Source organism: Narcine bancroftii, chromosome 3, assembly GCF_036971445.1.
Source record: "Narcine bancroftii isolate sNarBan1 chromosome 3, sNarBan1.hap1, whole genome shotgun sequence".
In the NCBI taxonomy this organism is placed as follows: Eukaryota; Metazoa; Chordata; class Chondrichthyes; order Torpediniformes; family Narcinidae; genus Narcine; species Narcine bancroftii.
This window is the reverse complement of record NC_091471.1, coordinates 207,858,668-207,877,628: the sequence shown is the minus strand read 5'-3', so window position 1 is coordinate 207,877,628 and position 18,961 is coordinate 207,858,668. Positions and strand designations below refer to the sequence as shown.

Sequence of the window (18,961 nt, the reverse complement as noted above, 5' to 3'; positions counted from 1 at the left end):
GAGAAGGATGCAAACTTTTAAATGGTCATGATTTAGTTATTCAAAACTATATGTATTTCATGTGCATATTAACATTTTAAAATGGTTTTAAAATCATCATTGAAATTTTTCTGTAGATGATATTTTCTGAATAATTTTCATTTATGTGAGCACTGTCTCTGAAGACAGTGATGAGCCACACAGTGAATTGTGGTCCTTGTGGTCATGTTGTGAGCACAACTGTTAAGAATGGAATTTTAGACTCAGCAATGACAATGGAACAGTGACATATCCTAGGAGGGGATATTTCCTGTTGCTTTACCCCTTTTAGATGGTAAGTTAGATGAGCTTGTCCAAGATTAAAACACCATTCAGTCAAGTAGACATTGTTTAATAACATGATCCCATTATTAGCCACATCTTCATCTTTTCACAGGGTCCACTCTCCCTGAGATTTCCTGGTTCACTATTGTACCCCTTGGGCACTTTGAACTGTAACTGCAGGAGGTGTAAGACTTATTCCTGTGTCTCCTCCTCCCCTCCATCCAGAACTATAACAGGCCTTCCATGTGAAGCAGTTTCACATGCACCTCCATCACCCTTGCGCACTATTTTTTGCATTTGATGTGGCCTCCTCAACATGGGTTAAACCAAACACAGATTAGAGAAGTGCTTTGCTGAACACCTACATCATGTCCTCAGGAGCCATATGAAACTGCTAATTGCCAGCTACTTTAATTTCACTCACCATTCCCACATAGATATGTCTGTTCCCACCTTTGATTGGATAAAATCGAAGAATAGCTTATCGAGTTCTACCTAAAACCCATTGGCATGAATGTTGAATTTTCCAAAGTCAGTCAATCTTTACTCTGATCTGATTCCAAATATCCTTTACCTGATCCTATTTTTCTTGCATTCCTCTCTTAGCTATCTCTCCACACAAGTTCACTCACCTTCATTTGTCTCATATCCTATTATTTCAGGTCTCTTCAAAGAACTTTCTTTTTTTTAATGACCCTTTCCCACCATAGTCGCAAAAGGGTCCCAACCCAAAATGTGGACTAACTGCCGTTCAACGCCATCATCTCCCTCAAAACTAATCAGTAAACTTCAAGACCTGGGACTCAATACCCCACTATATAATTGGATCTTGGATTTCTCTCTTCCAAACCCCAATCAGTGCTGACTGGCAAGAACATCTGTACAATTTCCATCAGCACTGAAGCACCACAGGGCTGTGTACATAGCCCCCTGCTCTACTTGCTTCACACCTATGACTGTAAGGATTGATACAACACCATTTACAGATTTGCTGACGATACCAAAGTAGTGGGCTGTATTTTAAAAAAAAATGGCAATGAGTCAGCAAACAGGAGGGAGATTGAAAATTTGGCTGAATGGTATACTGACAACAATCTTGCACTCAATATCACCAAAACCAATGAGCTGATTGTAGACTTTAGGAAGGGAAAACCAGAGGCATATGATCCAATGATCGGGGGGGGGGGTGGTGGTGGGGGTAATCAGAGATGGAGAGGGTGAGCAAATTTAAATTCATGGGAGTCACTATCTTGTAGTACCTTTCCTGGACCCAACATACTATGTCATTGTGAAGAAAATAAGTCAGCGCCTCAAGAAATTTTGGAAAAATTCTACAGACGTGTGATGGAAAGTGTACTGAACTGCTGCATCACGGCTTGGTATGGGTGAACCAATACCTCTGAGCAGAAACCCCTGCAAAAGGTAGTGGACACAGCCCAGGACATCACTGGCAAAACTTTCCCCACCATTGAGTAGATCTACAGGGAACACTGCTGTCAGAGAGCAGCAGCAATCAACAGGGATCTACACCACCCAGTACACGCTCTGTGCTTAATAGCTCTGAATAATTTTGAAAATTGAAGGAAAAATTCCAAACTCTTGATCAAAGTTTTCTTTAAAAGGTATGTAAGCCATGGGGTTATTTTTGCTTTCTGTAAATGTGTCAATATACCATTTTGAAGGAGAGTGAGAATGAGTGAATGAATAAAGATGGAGATGTGATGTGGAAAAAAATGCCTGTAATGAGTTGGCAGGTGGCATAGATATTGAGAAGAGAAAATGTGGAGAGAGCTGATTTTTGTCTCAATTAAGAGTCCGGAGCTAAAATGTAGACTGACCATTTCTACCCACGGAGGCTGCCTGACCCACTGACTTACTCCAGCAGCTCATTGTTTACTCAAGACTCCAGCATTCGCAGTTTTTTTCTCTGATTTTTAACTGTTTTATTTTCCAAGTCTTTATAAAATTTAGATGAGGGAAACAAATCAAGACTTTGAAGGATGTTGGTTGCTTTTTCAATGTTCTTATTATTTATGGAGTTGATTAGGCTTTCTAGGTAGGATTTAATAGATGCATGTTAAATTTTTTGTTTTATCTGGATTCTACAAAATTGTAATAGATTTAAAAAGCAAATGGAAAAGTTTGAAGTTTTTTCCAGATTCTCTGCTAAAGGTCTATGAGATCATTTCAAATTTATTTCTGAAGTAACGGCTAAATTCATAAAATTTGTCCTAAGAGTTGAATCAAAAAAAGTATTTTCACATGAAGAGTAATGGAAAACTGGAACTAGATCCCCAAAACACTGCTGTAACTGTGTCAATTGACATTTTCAACATATAATCAATAAGGATCATAGAATCCTCCAGATAGGTACAAGAGAAGGATACCTACCTCTCAATTTAATAAGAGCATGGCTGAATTGTTTTAACCTCAACTCCACATTTGTTTACCCACAGTAATCTTTTGCCTCTTGTTTATCAAATATCAATTTCCCTTGGGCATAAAAATATGCAAAGATTTTGCTTACAACTCCCGAGGAAGAAATTTCCAAAGACAGTCAATCTCTGAGAATTTTTTTTACCTCATTTTTATTTTAAATGGGGCTCTTTTTAAAATGGTTCTAGGCAGCTCATCCATTCCATATATTTGTCTTGTAAATCAAAGCCACTTCCAATGCATTAGCATCCTTCCATAAAGAAACCGATTCTGAACATTATAACTGAAATATAATCTCCCTTATTTTGTATTCAATTTCTCCTACAATAAATTATAATATTATCCTAATTATTTGTTACAGTTGCATCCTAACCTTCGAAGAAGAATGCTGAAGGTCTCCTGTCTCTCAAAGCAATGTTGTCGCTCACACTTTAGATAATGCTTTCCTATATCTCTTGCTAAAATAGACAATTTCACAATTTCCCACAATACATTCAGTTTGCTTGATCTCTGACTATTCATTTAACGTATCTTTCTCACTTTGTTACCTCCTTGTGTTATCTTCAGTATGTACTTTACTACTTTTCTTTATGTACCAAGGGAAATGGTGTAAAGAAAATTGAAGAATTGATCAATCATGACCCAATGGAACATTGAGACGATTCCTGAGATGAATTGCCTTCTCTTATTCATGTCAAATTATAATTGTCAGACCATATCCCTGAAGATTTGTATCCAACTAGTTTATCTTCCAAATTTATGTTAACACTAATTGTATTCTAATTGAAAAACAAAAACAATGATGTTAGATTTTTTCTTAGATTTTAACTTTTTGCTGAAATCTGATCATCAAAAGTATGTTATACAGAGGTTATCACAAGACCAGAGGTATGAATCTACAACTGAAATACCCTTTCTGAATTTATCTTAATTATTCAAATTAATTAGATTTGCAATGACCATGCTTAATACTTCCTTCCAAAAATACTGTACACATTATTAGTCTGATAGGATTTTTTGTGTTTTTAAGGTTACTTATGAAATGCACAAGGAGAGTTTGTCGAGAATGTATGAAGAGTACCAGAGCAGAGATGAAAACACAAGGCAAGCTTCAAGCATTCGTACCATCTCTGAAGTCAGCAATGTACAAGAAACCACGGCTAAGAAGGATGTTTTTGAAATTAAGCAGGTCCCACATTCTGAAAATGTTGACAAGCAACCTCAACAAACAGAAGATTATAAGATTGAGCTGCAATCTGAAAGTGATCAGGAGACCAGTACTGTAAAGACAGAGGTACAGAAGTTAAATTTGACACAGCCAGATGAAACAAAAACGCCTGTACCATCTCAAGCTATTGAAACAGGCAATAAAGAAGAAGTAGATAAGATCTCGAAAAAACTCAATAATTCAGAAAATTCCAAAGTGGATCTGATGGAAACAACTGAAGCATGTGTGGAAGGTGAGGAGAATTCAGCTACATCAACTGATGTAACACAAACTTTATTTGAGGAAATTACTTTGGTTTCTTCTGAATCAATCAAAGAGAAAGTAACAAAAGGAAATACTGCAAATGAAGAAAACCGCAATGTTGCAGTGGAACCATGTGATTCAAAAGATGATGAGAGAGCATCTTCAAACAATAGGCAGCATGAGAGCACTTCAAATAGTGGTGAAGAGAACAATGTCCAAGAACTTCAGGCCACTTCTCAAGAGCTAGATGGCAGTACTTTGACTTCTGCATCCAAAGTTGACACAAGCAGATTGGAAGACATTTCAAATCATTGTGCCACTGTATCTCAGGAAGAGATGACCAAAGAGGACCAAGAAATGGCAAAATTGGAAACAGAATTGCATCCTGATTCATTAAAGCAAACAAGCAGTAACACAACTGTAACTGGTGTTCATAACTCTGAAAACCTGGATAAAAATATTCGAACAACTGGCGAAAAGTCAAGAGAATTGAGAGTTCCATCTGTGAAAGAAATGGCTAGATTGGATGCATCTAATGTTGCAACGGATACGGAAAGGCTGGAACTTCGATCAAGTATAAGTCAAGATTCTGCAAACTTATCAAAGTCTTCCACTCAGGTAATAACATTCTTATTAGTGGATAGAATTATAACTTTATTTTACCATACATGATTGGAAAAGGTTAATACCTTCTTTGTCCATTTTAATGAGTTTAAGAGCATGGGGAATGGAATAAATTTCTTGTTTATGTTTGTGCTAAAATGATCTTGCCTTAAATGTTCTATGATTTGAAGAGATTTTCTTTTGCTGATTTCAAAAATGTGGTTTGAACTTAAGCCATATCTTGTGTTATTTGCAGAGGTTATTTGTTGTTATATCTTGGAGCTGAATAGAGCTGACAGTTGGTGGATCTTGTAGGGAACTGTAACTAATTTGTAGCTGAGCTTGTTTTGGATTTCTGCATTTTCTTGGCCAGATGTGAATGTCCAAAATAAATTTGAGATTAAATGCCTGACATACAAATCAGAGGTGGGAGGTGCATGGACAGCAAGCAGTTAAATGAGTTATTTTGCTTTATTGTAAAACTTGAAATTATTTCTGACTTTTACAATATAACTACATTTGTTAGTAAAATTTATTTTAAAACTTTATTTAGATCTATTTGAATAGTTTATAACTGAAATATAATCTCCCTTATTTTGTATTCAATTTGTATCCAAAGGCCATCAATGTAAATTAAGATTTTTAAAAAATCTATTGAACAGATATTTTCTTCCCAAGAATGCTGTTTTGACAATAACTCATTTAAACTTTTCCTTTGGTAAAATGTGTTGGAGAGAATTGAAAAATAATAATTTTGTTTAATGTGCTGACCAAGAGCATTTTAATAGCTATCCATTATTCATCTTTTAAGTCCATTTGTATTATTTTATAGTTTTAATTGTAGCTCATGAAAGTTGCTATACATAATGTCTGGAGAAATAGTTTTGAATATGATGTAAAATAAAAATGCCAATGTTAGTTATCCTCCCTTTTCTTTTATATATGTTATACACACAGTGTAGCATGTTACCGGATGTAAACAGCGTCTTCATTGTTGAGGTCTTTCATGGCTTGGTTCAGCATCATGCTGAAGAAGATTGAAAAGAGGGTTGGTGCGAGAACACAGCCTTGCTTCACGCCATTGTTAATGGAGAAGGGTTCAGAGAGCTCATTGCTGTATCTGACTCGACCTTGTTGGTTTTCGTGCAGTTGGATAACCATGTTGAGGAACTTTGGGGGGCATCTGATGCACTCTAGTATTTGCCAAAGCCCTTTCCTGCTCACGGTGTCGAAGGCTTTGGTGAGGTCAACAAAGGTGATGTAGAGTCCTTTGTTTTGTTCTCTGCACTTTTCTTGGAGCTGTCTGAGGGCAAAGACCATGTCAGTAGTTCCTCTGTTTGCGCGAAAGCCGCACTGTGATTCTGGGAGAATATTCTCGGCGACATTAGGTATTATTCTATTTAGGAGAATCCTAGCGAAGATTTTGCCTGCAATGGAGAGCAGCGTGATTCCCCATGTAGTTTGAGCAGTCTGATTTCTCGCCTTTGTTTTTGTACAGGGTGATGATGATGGCATCACGAAGGTCCTGAGGCAGTTTTCCTTGGTCCCAACAAAGCTTGAAAAACTCATGCAGTTTGACATGCAGAGTTTTGCCGCCAGCCTTCCAGACCTCTGGGGGGGATTCCATCCATACCTGCTGCTTTGCCACTTTTCAGTTGTTCAATTGCCTTATATGTCTCATACCGGGTGAGGACCTCATCCAGCTCTAGCCTTAGGGGCTGTTGAGGGAGCTGGAGCAGGGCGGAATCTTGGACTGAGCGGTTGGCACTGAAAAGAGATTGGAAGTGTTCTGACCATCGGTTGAGGATGGAGATCTTGTCGCTGAGGAGGACTTTGCCGTCTGAGCTGCGCAGCGGGCTTTGGACTTGGGGTGAGGGGCCGTACACAGCCTTTAGAGCCTCATAGAAACCGCTGAAGTCGCCAATGTCCGCGCTAAGCTGGGTTCGCTTGGCAAGGCTAGTCCACCACTCATTTTGTATCTCCCGGAGTTTGCGCTGAAGATGGCTGCATGCGCGACGGAAGGCTTGTTTCTTCTCTGGACAGGACGGCTTTGTAAGGTGAGCCTGGTGGGCAGCGCGCTTCTTTGCCAGCAGCTCCTGGATTTCCTGGCTGTTATCGTCAAACCAGTCCTTGTTTTTCCTGGAGGAGAAGCCCAGTACCTCTTCAGTGGATTGCAGTATGGTAGCCTTCAGCTGATCCCAGAGGGTTTCAGGGGATGAGTCCGTGAGGCGGATTGCATCGTCGAGCTTTGCTTTGAGGTTTGCCTGGAAGTTTTCTCTCACTTCGTCTGACTGCAGGTTTCCAACATTGAACCTCTTTCTGGGGGGTTACTGTTCCTGGGCTTTGGCTTGAAGTGAAGGTTGAGCTTGCAGCGAACCAGCTGGTGGTCAGTGTGGCATTCCGCGCTGGGCATGACCCTGGTGTGGAGCACATCTCGTTTGTCTCTTTCTCGCACCAGGACGTAGTCCAGGAGGTGCCAGTGTTTGGATCGGGCATGCATCCTGGTAGTCTTCAGGCTGTCCCTCTGCTGAAAAAGGGTGTTTGTAATGACAAGCCGCTGTTCTGCGCAGAGCTCCAACAGGAGGCGCCCATTGTCGTTGCACTTGCCGACACCATGCTTGCCCAGGATTCCTGGCCAGGTTTCTGAGTCTTTGCCGACGCGAGCGTTGAAGTCGCCAAGGATGACCACCTTGTTGGCTGTAGGGGTGCGTTGAATGAGGTTGCGCAGGTCATTGTAGAACTTGTCCTTTTCTACTGGTTCTGCCTGGAGGGTTGGAGCATAGACACTGATGAGGGTGATGCGATGCTTGTTTTGAAGGGGGAGTCGCATGGACATGATCCGATCTGAGGCGCCTGCAAGCTCACACCAAGACACAAGAGAAACTTGTCCGTGAACTACTCTTCGCAGACGATGCTGCTTTAGTTGCCCATTCAGAGCCAGCTCTTCAGCGCTTGACGTCCTGTTTTGCGGAAACTGCCAAAATGTTTGTCCTGGAAGTCAGCCTGAAGAAAACTGAGGTCCTCCATCAGCCAGCTCCCCACCATGACTACCAGCCCCCCACATCTCCATCGGGCACACAAAACTCAAAACGGTCAACCAGTTTACCTATCTCGGCTGCACCATTTCATCAGATGCAAGGATCGACAACGAGATAGACAACAGACTCACCAAGGCAAATAGTGCCTTTGGAAGACTACACAAAAGAGTCTGGAAAAACAACCAACTGAAAAACCTCACAAAGATAAGCGTATACAGAGCCGTTGTCATACCCACACTCCTGTTCGGCTCCGAATCATGGGTCCTCTATCGGCATCACCTACGGCTCCTAGAACGCTTCCATCAGCGTTGTCTCCGCTCCATCCTCAACATTCATTGGAGCGCCTTCATCCCTAACATCGAAGTACTCGAGATGGCAGAGGCCGACAGCATCGAGTCCACGCTGCTGAAGATCCAGCTGCGTTGGGTGGGTCACATCTCCAGAATGGAGGACCATCGCCTTCCCAAGATCGTGTTATATGGTGAGCTCTCCACTGGCCACCGTGACAGAGGTGCACCAAAGAAGAGGTACAAGGACTGCCTAAAGAAATCTCTTGGTGCCTGCCACATTGACCACCGCCAGTGGGCTAATATCGCCTCAAACCGTGCATCTTGGCGCCTCACAGTTCGGCGGGCAGCAACCTCCTTTGAATATGACCACAGAGCCCACCTCACTGACAAAAGACAAAGGAGGAAAAACCCAACACCCAACCCCAACCAACCAATTTTCCCCTGCAACCGCTGCAACCATGTCTGCCTGTCCCGCATTGGACTTGTCAGCCACAAATGAGCCTGCAGCTGACGTGGACATTTACCCCCTCTATAAATCTTTGTCCGCGAAGCCAAGCCAAAGAAGAAAGAAGAAAAAAAAGAATGTAGCATGTTACAATTTTGTCACTTCCAGTTGAAAATGGAGGAGGGTCCTATCTATAATCCCATTAGATATCAGGATGTTATTGCTGTTCATTGTTACAACCATCAAGTTTTTGAATAAAAGTCTCAGTTTTTTGAATGTCCTTATAATCTGTTAATTGTATTGTAGGATTGAATTCTTGCATTTCCAACACCTTTTATTGCAGGAGTACTATGAAGATAAAAATCTTTAAATTGTCAAAAGCTTTGTATTGAAACTTACAGGAATAAAATTATATTACCTTTGCTCTGTACCAACTGTTCTTTCTCAGCAAATCTGTACTCTTAACTCTCCTACTCTCTGTACTATGTGTTGAATGTCGAGCTGGATAGATCTCAAAATAAACATTGTCATTGCATATTGATAAATGAGACAATAAACTTTTAACAAACTATTTGTGAATTGAATCAAAAGAAAAGTTTCTGAAAGTCAGAGAGGATTTAGTAAGACAAAAGAGAGTGGCTATGATGGATTGGTACTCGGCATGTTTCTATCGTGAAAGAAACAATTTTGATAGCAGTGGAGATGTAGAAAGGTGGAAATACTGATGGTTAGAGGGCAAGGAAGTGAGCAAAGTAAGAAAGAGTCGTTGGGGCAACATCAGGCTGAAATGATTGTTCTTAAAGGAAATTCCTATTTTAAAATTTTGGGATAATGTCGAGGGAAGCTGAGCAGGTTTGGGGCATCAAGAGTGGAAGGGCAAAGGAAAAGATCTCCACCACTCTTGTTTTCAAGTTCAACAGTGAATAACAATTGTGCACAGCCAAAAGGACGAAAGAACGTAATTGAAAATAAGCAAAATAACCATGTTAATTGTTAGAACCTTATCCACACATTAGGCTTTAAAATGCATTGATGATTTTCAGCTTTCTGGAGGCTATTCTTTCTATTCTCCAAACAAATTTTATATTACACCTTGATGCTGGAATATTTAGATCAGGGATAAAGTTGTGTAATTCAAAACACATTGAATTGATTAAATTATTTTTGAAATCAATCGGTTTTACAGTTTTAATTTTTAAATAAAGTACAATCGTCCTTGACAAAATGTATGCGCTTCAAGTTTCTCTGAGAATTTATACACACGTATCTCATTATTTCCGAAAATTAAAATCTTTTACTTTCTATCTGTTTCTTATTTTATAAAAAACATTAAATGTTGCTGCACATTCTTTCACGTTGATTTTACACCATTCTTTCTGTATTTCATCCAGCTATCACTATCGGAGCCTGCAAGTCAGCAAGGCCTTTTACCTGATGGACAGAGCCGAGGGTCTAATCTTTCAGCACGCACCACCATGTTTCGTATACCAGAATTTAAATGGTCACCAATGCACCAGCGTTTGCTAAATGATTTGCTGTTCTCCATAGAAACAGATGTACAGATGTGGAGAAGGTGAGTTATTCAAGTTCTTCCCCAAATGTAGTGTATTAAATCTACATGCCATTTAATTTTGCTGAATGTTTTTCGATTAATGATTTTATTATATTGCTTTAATAGTAAATACTTTCTCATTTTTGTAGTTGTTTTATTGAAGGTTTAGTTTCATTACCCATTGTGCATGCAGAGGATGTGAATGAACTGTGAAAAGTAATTCTGTGCTTTCTTTTTCCCCTTTTGCAAAGCCATAGCACAAAAACAGTGATGGATTTTGTTAACAGCAGTGAAAATGTCATCTTTGTCCACAACACCATTCATCTTATCTCTCAGGTGGTAGATAACATCATAATGGCCTGTGGTGGGATTCTCCCACTTCTTTCTGCAGCCACATCTACTGCAGTGAGTCTGAAATATTTTGTTTAAAAAGTGAATATCTTATTGCTAAAATGAAGAGGCTTTGTTTTTCTACTTGTAAATTTTAATAATTTAATTTTAAGCAGTAATTGACTTTGGTGCTTTACCAATCAAGTTTATTGATTCAAACTTTGCAGCTTTACAGATTTTTAAAAATCAGTGTTCAGAAAAATCCCATTAGACCAGCAGCACCATTAAGAGTGATTTGATATATCTGAGTGTTTGAGGTAAAATGCGCATTGTAGTGAAGCATTGCTCAATATTGTTATCAAGATCTTGTTTTGTGGTATTGTAGTTCTGCTGGGATCAAACATTGTATTCAAGGCCAAGATCTGGAAATTTAAGTTCAATTACTAAACAACTTATTGATTACAATTACACAGCCCTACCCCAGAGAAGAAGATAATTGATGCTGAATTTATTCTAGTTTGTGAATAGCTGGAGCCCAATCATTGACTCACTCCCCCTCCCCACCCCCCCCCCCCCCCACCCCCATCATCCCAAGAGGATCCTATTTATTCTTGTTCCTTGTTTATTGACTGGCAAACTGTTTTTGATCCATACCGTGCCTTACCCCAATATCTTGTGATTTTATTTTGTATGTATCTGATTTTATTAAAGACCTTCTGAAAATACAAATTCAGGTATCCCCCACTTTTCGAAAGTTAATTTTACGCCACTTCACTTTTACAAAAGACCTACATTAGTACCTTTTCGTGCTAACCAAAAAAAATGCGGAGAGGATTTTTGCTTTTACGAAAAAAGGGCGAAAAGCGAAACTAGCATTCAGCAGGTTGTCAGGAGAGCGCAGGGTGGGGCAGTAGGATCAGTGTGTGGACATGGCGGGCTGTTGGGAGAGTGGGGGGCAGTGGGTTCAGTGTGGGGACTAAGAACGGCCTGTTGGCAGAGCTCGGGGCAGTGGGTCTTCAAACACTCAAACATTTTTCCCATATAAATTAATGGCAATTCCTTCTTCGCTTTATGCCATTTTGGTTTCATAGGAACACTCTACTTTCAGATAGCAGGGGATACCCATTTACCATCCACTGGTTCTCCCTTATTCTACCAGTTGCATCCTGAAGTAAAATTCAGCACTTTTGTCAAAAATGGTTTCTATTTCATAAATCTAACTTGAAGTGATTTAATGTTCCTATTGTTTTTTGACACGTGATCAGATCCTTTATAATAAACTAGCATTTTCCCAACTGATTATGATCGACCAACTCCTCTGTAGCCACCAAGGCTAATATCTCCTTTTTAATGATGAGGGTGGCATAAAATTAAGTGGGAATCCATATGAAAAACAAGAACTAGTGCAGGCCATGATGCAATGGAAGAGGGATAAAGAACCATGCAAGATGATTGGGAGGTGCAAATTACAAAATAGAACATATAATCAAAAAATGTTTTTCTGTTGCATTCTGGGCTGACGCCCTTCATATAGATAATGATGCTCGTTGTAAATGACAGATGATGTGTCAATACTTTGTCATTGTATTTGCAAATGATGAATAGCATGGTAGGTATTTCGTGAAAACAGTTATTCAATAAAAGGTGGGAACTTGTTAAACTTATCCCAAAGTTTTGAAATGAAAATAATGGAAATGAATATTAAGGCCCAAAAGAGTGACAAATCCCCAGGAAGAGGTGTTTTCTAATCCAAGAATTTAAAGTAAATTGGTGAGAGCTAACAATGATCTGACAAAAATCTCTTAATCTTTGGTATATTCCTTTATTTTGAAAAATTATGTGTGCAACTTAGCATAAATGAAAATTAATTGCAATTTCAGGGTTAGAATACATTTTTTATACTGTGGAATTGTATAAGTAAATAAAGTCACTCATGGGTTAAATGAGAATAATCTTTTGGACTTGTTCCTAGTTGCTGTGTGGTTGGTATTCAGTTTGAACAATGGTTTTGTCTAGTCAGTGATGTAATAGATATCTTTAATTTGTATTCACTTGTAATAATTTAAAATAAAATCTCCGCAGCATGAATTGGAAAACATCGAACCAACTCAAGGTCTATCATTCGAAACCTCCGTAACCTTTCTTCAGAGACTAATAGGTCTTGTGGATGTGCTAATTTTTGCCAGCTCCCTCAGCTTCACTGAAATAGAAGCTGAAAAGAACATGTCTTCTGGGGGAATATTAAGGCAGTGTCTTCGACTGGGTGAGTATACTATGCACTATAATCTGATGCTTTGTGGTTCACATATTACATCTTATCCATTTAGAATTAGGTTCTCAGAGTTTTGCTTGTTTATTCTGAGCTGATGTAGATTACACTAACTGATTTTTAAATTTAAATTTAGACATACAGCATGGCAACAGGTCCTTCCAGCCTATGCTGCCCAGATACCCCAATTAACCTGCAATCCTATACGTGTTGAAAGGTGGGAGAAACTGGAGCAAAAGGTGGGAGAAACTGGAGCACCCAGAAGAAACCCATACAGAAATGGGGAGAACGTGCAAACTCATTACAGAGAGTGCTGGATTCAAATCTGGGTCGCTGGTGCTGCAATAGTGTTCGCAAACTGTACACTAACCATGCCACCCCTACGCTAACTGTTTATTTTTGAAACACATTTTCACATAAATTTGAAAAAATTAACCCAATACTTAAATTTATAAATTTAATACTGTACGTGCTACAATAATACTCGACCTTTTTGGACACTTTTGAGGGATTCAGCATTCGGCTTACCTGATGATGATTGCCACTCTCCCTTTTAGCTTGCTGATGCTCTAGTTCCCACATTCTCTTTCAACTTGCCAGGGCCCTGGTTCATGTGCTCTCAAGCAGCTGGCTGGGGTCCTGATTCCAACATTCCCTTTTAATATCATTCATTCATCTGAAACTCCGCCAGTCTCCCAAAGCTCTGAACATTCCAGATTGTTCAGAAGATTTACAAAAGTAATTACAAAATAATGTTTATAAATTATAATTTTACTTAAGTGGAAGGCTGCTGTTCCCCCCCCCCCTACTCATGATCAGTGGTTGGGTGACATCACGTCTTGTTTGAATGTGGCAAAGATTGATTATTCAGGTAATAATTCAGATGTAAGATTTCATACGTCATAGGGGTCATTTATGACTCACTTTCTTTCTTTATAATTTCACTTCAATGTAATGAAATTGTTTTACTGGTATATTTTCCATTTCATATTATTTTTCTGCCTTTGTCTTTCTTTTATTAGTAATCCTATATAGCATCTGGCAACGGGGGTTTTGAGTTTTTCTCCTTTTTATTATTTTTTCCTGGCTTTTTTATTTGTTTTTTTTTCGCCTTTTTTCTCTTTCTTTGATTTTTCTTTAAACTTTTTGTTATTAGCTCTTTTTTAATATAGAAAATATATAGTACTTAGAATACAAATTAAGGAGATGATATACAACTTATGTATGTTTTTGATATATTGAATGTTTTATTAATTTTGTGCAACTATCCTGATCATTTTATTGAATTGTGTTATTTGTATAAGTTCTTTATTAAAATCAATAAAAATATTTTAAAAAGAAAAATTATAATGATTAGGAATGTAGGAATATTTATATATTTCACATTATTTTCACATTGCACTCTTATGTTAATGTTGAATAACCACAATTTCTGTAAAAAATGGAGAAGGATACAAGCATGACAAAAACTGGGGCAATGGACTGAAGAAAAACTGAATGGACAGTATTTTGCTGATGATGGTTTAGGACAGCAGTGGAAAACAAGTTAAAGGTTTCTCAATAGTCCAAAAAGAAAATATAATTTTAAAACAATAGCATAGCACATGAGAAGAATTGAATGAATGAAGATGAGGAAGAAATTGAAGGCTCGGTCTGAGGCATGTGTTGACCATATGGACAGCCTTGAGTGGATATAACATGTGAGGAAGCACAAACCTTAGGAGAAGTGGAAAAAGAAATTAGAACGTGAATGAAATTACTGGTCAAAATCATGAAATGTCCTGAAAAAAATACAAATAAGAGTTTCATGACTGGAGTAGCTTTTCAAAACTTTGCAGAAGATGAATGCACAGGCAGCTTTTTTAACATAGGAGAGGTAAAAAATTTTTTAAAAATTGTTATTTGCTTGGTGGACTGATCAAGTGGATATGACATAAGGAAGTTAAGATTAGATGGGATGTAACAACATTGAAAAGTAGAGAACAAAGTGATCAAACTTGGTGGATAAAAATTCCCACCTGGATGAATAGAGCTGATTGTTGTAATAAAACCTAAATTAGAGAGATTATGTATACTTTTGTCAGTTTATTGATAGCATCAGAGAATTTGTGCCTTTTGTACTTGTATTTAAGAATAAATAATATACAGATTTGGCATAATTTAAGAACAGAAGTGTAGAAAAATAGACTGTTAAAGGAGAAATTAAAAGAATGGGATTTGTGTTCCAGCTTGTCTCTGACTTTTGAGTCCTGGTGTGTGGGCACAAAAGTCTGAGACAAGATGATTGGCTGACAATTTTGTGCTGAATCAGCAACTAGCGGTAAGTACATTTGATGCATAAATCAAATGTTTTAACGTGTGCGAAGCAGCAAAACTATAGTTCCTCAAGATACAATTAACACCCTGAAATCAAATGGAATTCAGAAGGAAGTTGTTTGCCACCAGAGAAAGGTAAAAGAAAGTAAAAGTAGAGCGGTGTGGTTAGTGTAACACCATTACTGCGCCAGTGACCTGGGTTTGAATCTGACGCTGTCTGTTCTTCCCGTGAAAATGCACTTCCGGTATCTACTATCCCCATTGGTCTGGATTTTGATTTGTGATTCTAAAGATAACTTGAATAAATTATCCAATGAGTTGAATTAAAAAGTGGCTCACATTAACCTGTTCTGTTTTTGAGAGCTAGAACATTTCTTGAATAAGAGATACAAATGAAATTTAAAAAAAAAATCCAGGTAATATAATTGTGTAGATCTGTGTGGATCATTTCCTATAAATGTGTGCTCTACTGATGTATCATGGGGAAGACTAGCACAGTTAACCCAAGAATAAATCCACAGGAGACTGATAGTTTTGAAACTGCTTTGTATATTTTCTTGAAACTCAGGAATCAGCGAGAGCATCCTGTTGGAAAGGATCTACTACATATGCTTTCAAAGCTCTTAAATTTTGTTCTCAAGTTCTTTGTATGTTTCTAGAATCTGACCATTAGTACTTGATTCCTTATTTCTCTCACACATGTCTATGATATGATTGTTGTATGAGGATTAAACTAATTGAAAGGTTGAGAATAACCTTCTCTGGAAATTTAACCAACATGTTCTAATGGACAGTGGAATGATGGATTTAATAGAGATACATGTAAGGTGACTTTAAAGATTTAATTGAAAGTTTGGTGAATTTAACTCACCATAAGTATACAAATTTAAGATGGGGTTTTGGATGATGGCAAGAGGGCAGAAAGTGGTCTGCTGCAGGATTTAAAATAATTGATTTTACTAGGAGTAATAATCATCATTCTAGGTTATTATAATAAATTGTAACTTTTTTGGTTGCACAATAATGACTTTTCTCCAGATTTTTGAGATTCCTATTTAAAGAAAATATTTTGCCGGTTCATTTGTGTATAAAGTAATTTTGTTTTTTCTTCCCAATGGCAGTGTGTGCTGTGGCTGTCAGAAACTGTTTGGAAATTCAGCAATTATGCCGTTTAAAGTGTGGTGCTGATGGCACAAAGACTCAAAAGACAATGCAAAGTCTTCTTGGAAGTGGAAAGTTAGCAGCCAAGGCAAGTTGTGTGTGTGTGTGTGTGTGTGTGTGTGTGTGTGAGTCGTGAAGAAAATTTCAAAAATGTGATTACTTGCTGAAGAATAATATTACAAGTATATCTTAATTGCAGTACAATTTTAGATGGTAAAAGGAAAGTTATACTCAGCATAATTCTAAGATCCCCTGACTTTTCAGAGGTTTAAACTTGTTCCATACCCTAGATAGTTTTAATGAAAGTTAATTGACTGTGATTTCTGGCTCCAGATAGACCAGAGTGATCCCTGGGATGCCAGGTATTGTTATATGAACAGAGACTAAGTTAGCTAGTGCTGTATTTTCTTGAGTTTGTAAGAATGAGAAATGATCTCTTTGAAATGTATAAACTTCCTGTGTGGCTTGACAATTTAGATTTAGATTTGATGATTCCCCTGAATGCGGTGTATAGTACCAGGGTTACAGTCTGAAAATAAGAGGTCAACCATTCAGGATTCTTAAACCAGAGGGTGATGAATGTTTGGAATTCTCTAGAACGGTTCAATCGATTCAAAACAAAGATGAATAATTTTTGAATTAGGGGGAATCAAGGGATATTGACACTGAGTTACAAGGTCAGCTCAGATCTTATTGAAGTGAAAAACAGGATGAATGTCTGAATGTCCTAATCCACCTTCTATTCCTTATGTTTTAAATGGTAATATTGGTAGAGTAAAAAAGTGTGAGGGACCCGAGTTCTGGAAATCTGTTGTAGCTTTCTACTTCCCCAGAAAGAAGAGGTTTGGTTGACGATAAATACGCAGAGCAAAATTTAATGTGTGATTCAAGTAGATTAATAACAGTATGCTAGTTTCTGTCCCTGTGTTTATTCCACATCAAATTCTGATCCACATGTAATATATAAATAAATTGGACTCCAATAAGCGTCATCTACATGTATATGTAATCTCCAGCTAAAATAAAGAGCAGCTTGTGTAATTTATGAAACTTATTTGGATTTAAGGCATTAATGGATTTGAGGCTCAATAAACTGGAATCGAGTAAACAAAGAGAAGCTGGAGGAACTTGACAGATTAGATAGCATCTTGGAGAGAAATAAATAGTCAATCCTTTGGGTTGGGAGCCTTTATTGAGACTCTTTAATCTAGATTTAATAAAGGGTTCCTACCAAAAATGTGGATTGTCTATTTCTCTCCATCGATGCTACCAGACTGTCAAGGCCCTCTAACTTCTTTTCGTTTGCAGTTGATGATGTCAAACATGAGGATGAAACTTGGTTGATATGTAGCTATGATTTGAACTCTTGAAAACAAAATTATTGATTGGAAGTTATTGGTTTTGATCCAAAAGTGTGAAGTTGTTGGATTAAATGCAACTTGTTTTGCTAAATTGGTAAGTTTGATTTGTAACTTGATTTAAGTCATTCTTAGTTGCTTAAATTAATTTTCTGGGGCAGAGTGAGGGATGTCAAAATGTTACTCCTACACATTGCTTTGAGTTATTTACCAAACTTGTGCCATGAATAGAAAGGTTGTTGGTTTAATAGACTGTTCCATCTAAGTTGTAACTGAAAAAAAGGGGAGGAAATTAAAAGAAAAAAAATATAAAAATTTTTGTGGTAAATTTGATACACAGAATCTTTGAAAGATCAATAATTTTTAATCTCTCTTGTTCTTTTGCTTGGACTATGTGTTTTTTGAGAACTTTTTTGTATTTTTTAAGAGCACTATGAATACTGTTACGGGCGGTATTTCACAGCTGAGAGATCTTGAACGCTTGCTGCAAGATATGGATATTAATCGTCTTCGAGCTGTTGTGTTCAGAGATGTTGTAAGTTTTGCATTGTCGTTTATATTTATTTTTAATTTGTCATTTCAGTTCAAGGATCAAGAGCAGTAATCTATTATGAATTGGTGGCTTGTTTTCATAAATTGCTTTGATGGCCCATTAAAAATCAAGTCTTGGTTGTAAATTTGATGGGAAACTGCTGTATTTACCCTCACCAATAATTCACCTGGTATATTCATCAACATTTTGTGTTATGTACATGTCCACATGTATGGTGTCACTTGAGATTTCAGATTTATTGAGATGCCTGGAGAGCTACAATTTGCAAAAGGGAAGGAAAAATCAAAGATAGAGGCAAGTGGTAATAATAACAGCAAATATAGAACTCGTTTTTCTCAATGTCCAAGTGCAGAGCACCTGTTCTCTTTCAGCAACAACTATCTTTTAAAAAAAAAATTATTTGTTTGCATTATTACAGGAAAAAAATGAATAAAACATTAATCAAATGTCCAAAGCCAATGATACAGAAAAATACTTTTATATTTTTCTCCCCATCCCCCCCCACCCAAAAGTAAGAAAAGAAAGAAACATCTACCATTTAATATACAATAATATTAGCATAGACAATCATTAATTGTTATTAAAAATTACTAATCAAGAGGAGTGGATAAGATAGATGTATGGTTTACAAATACTATAAAAATTTTCAACTCGATTCCTTAAACTATACGCAACTTTTTCCAAAGGTCTACAATTTTGCCTTTCATTGTACCATCTAGTTAATAACACTTCTCCATCATCTTTCCATGATATCGCAAAACATTTCTTTGCAGTTGTTAATTCAATACTTAAAAAATTTTTCTTGGTATTTGTCCAATTTCAATTTTATATCCTTT

At 37.5% G+C, this 18,961-nt stretch overlaps 1 protein-coding gene across 3 annotated transcripts in view; it reads left to right on the top strand.

Moving 5' to 3' along the window:
• Positions 1 to 18,961, top strand: part of lrba (LPS-responsive vesicle trafficking, beach and anchor containing) — an 871,588-nt gene that overhangs the window by 188,690 nt on the left and 663,937 nt on the right. For all 3 annotated transcript variants that reach the window (XM_069926437.1, XM_069926436.1, XM_069926438.1), the window contains 6 exons: positions 3,770 to 4,828; positions 9,978 to 10,159; positions 10,390 to 10,543; positions 12,551 to 12,731; positions 16,175 to 16,302; positions 18,000 to 18,107. In XM_069926437.1, coding sequence (XP_069782538.1) covers positions 3,770 to 4,828; positions 9,978 to 10,159; positions 10,390 to 10,543; positions 12,551 to 12,731; positions 16,175 to 16,302; positions 18,000 to 18,107 — 1,812 coding nt within the window. The remainder of the gene's footprint in view (positions 1 to 3,769; positions 4,829 to 9,977; positions 10,160 to 10,389; positions 10,544 to 12,550; positions 12,732 to 16,174; positions 16,303 to 17,999; positions 18,108 to 18,961) is intronic.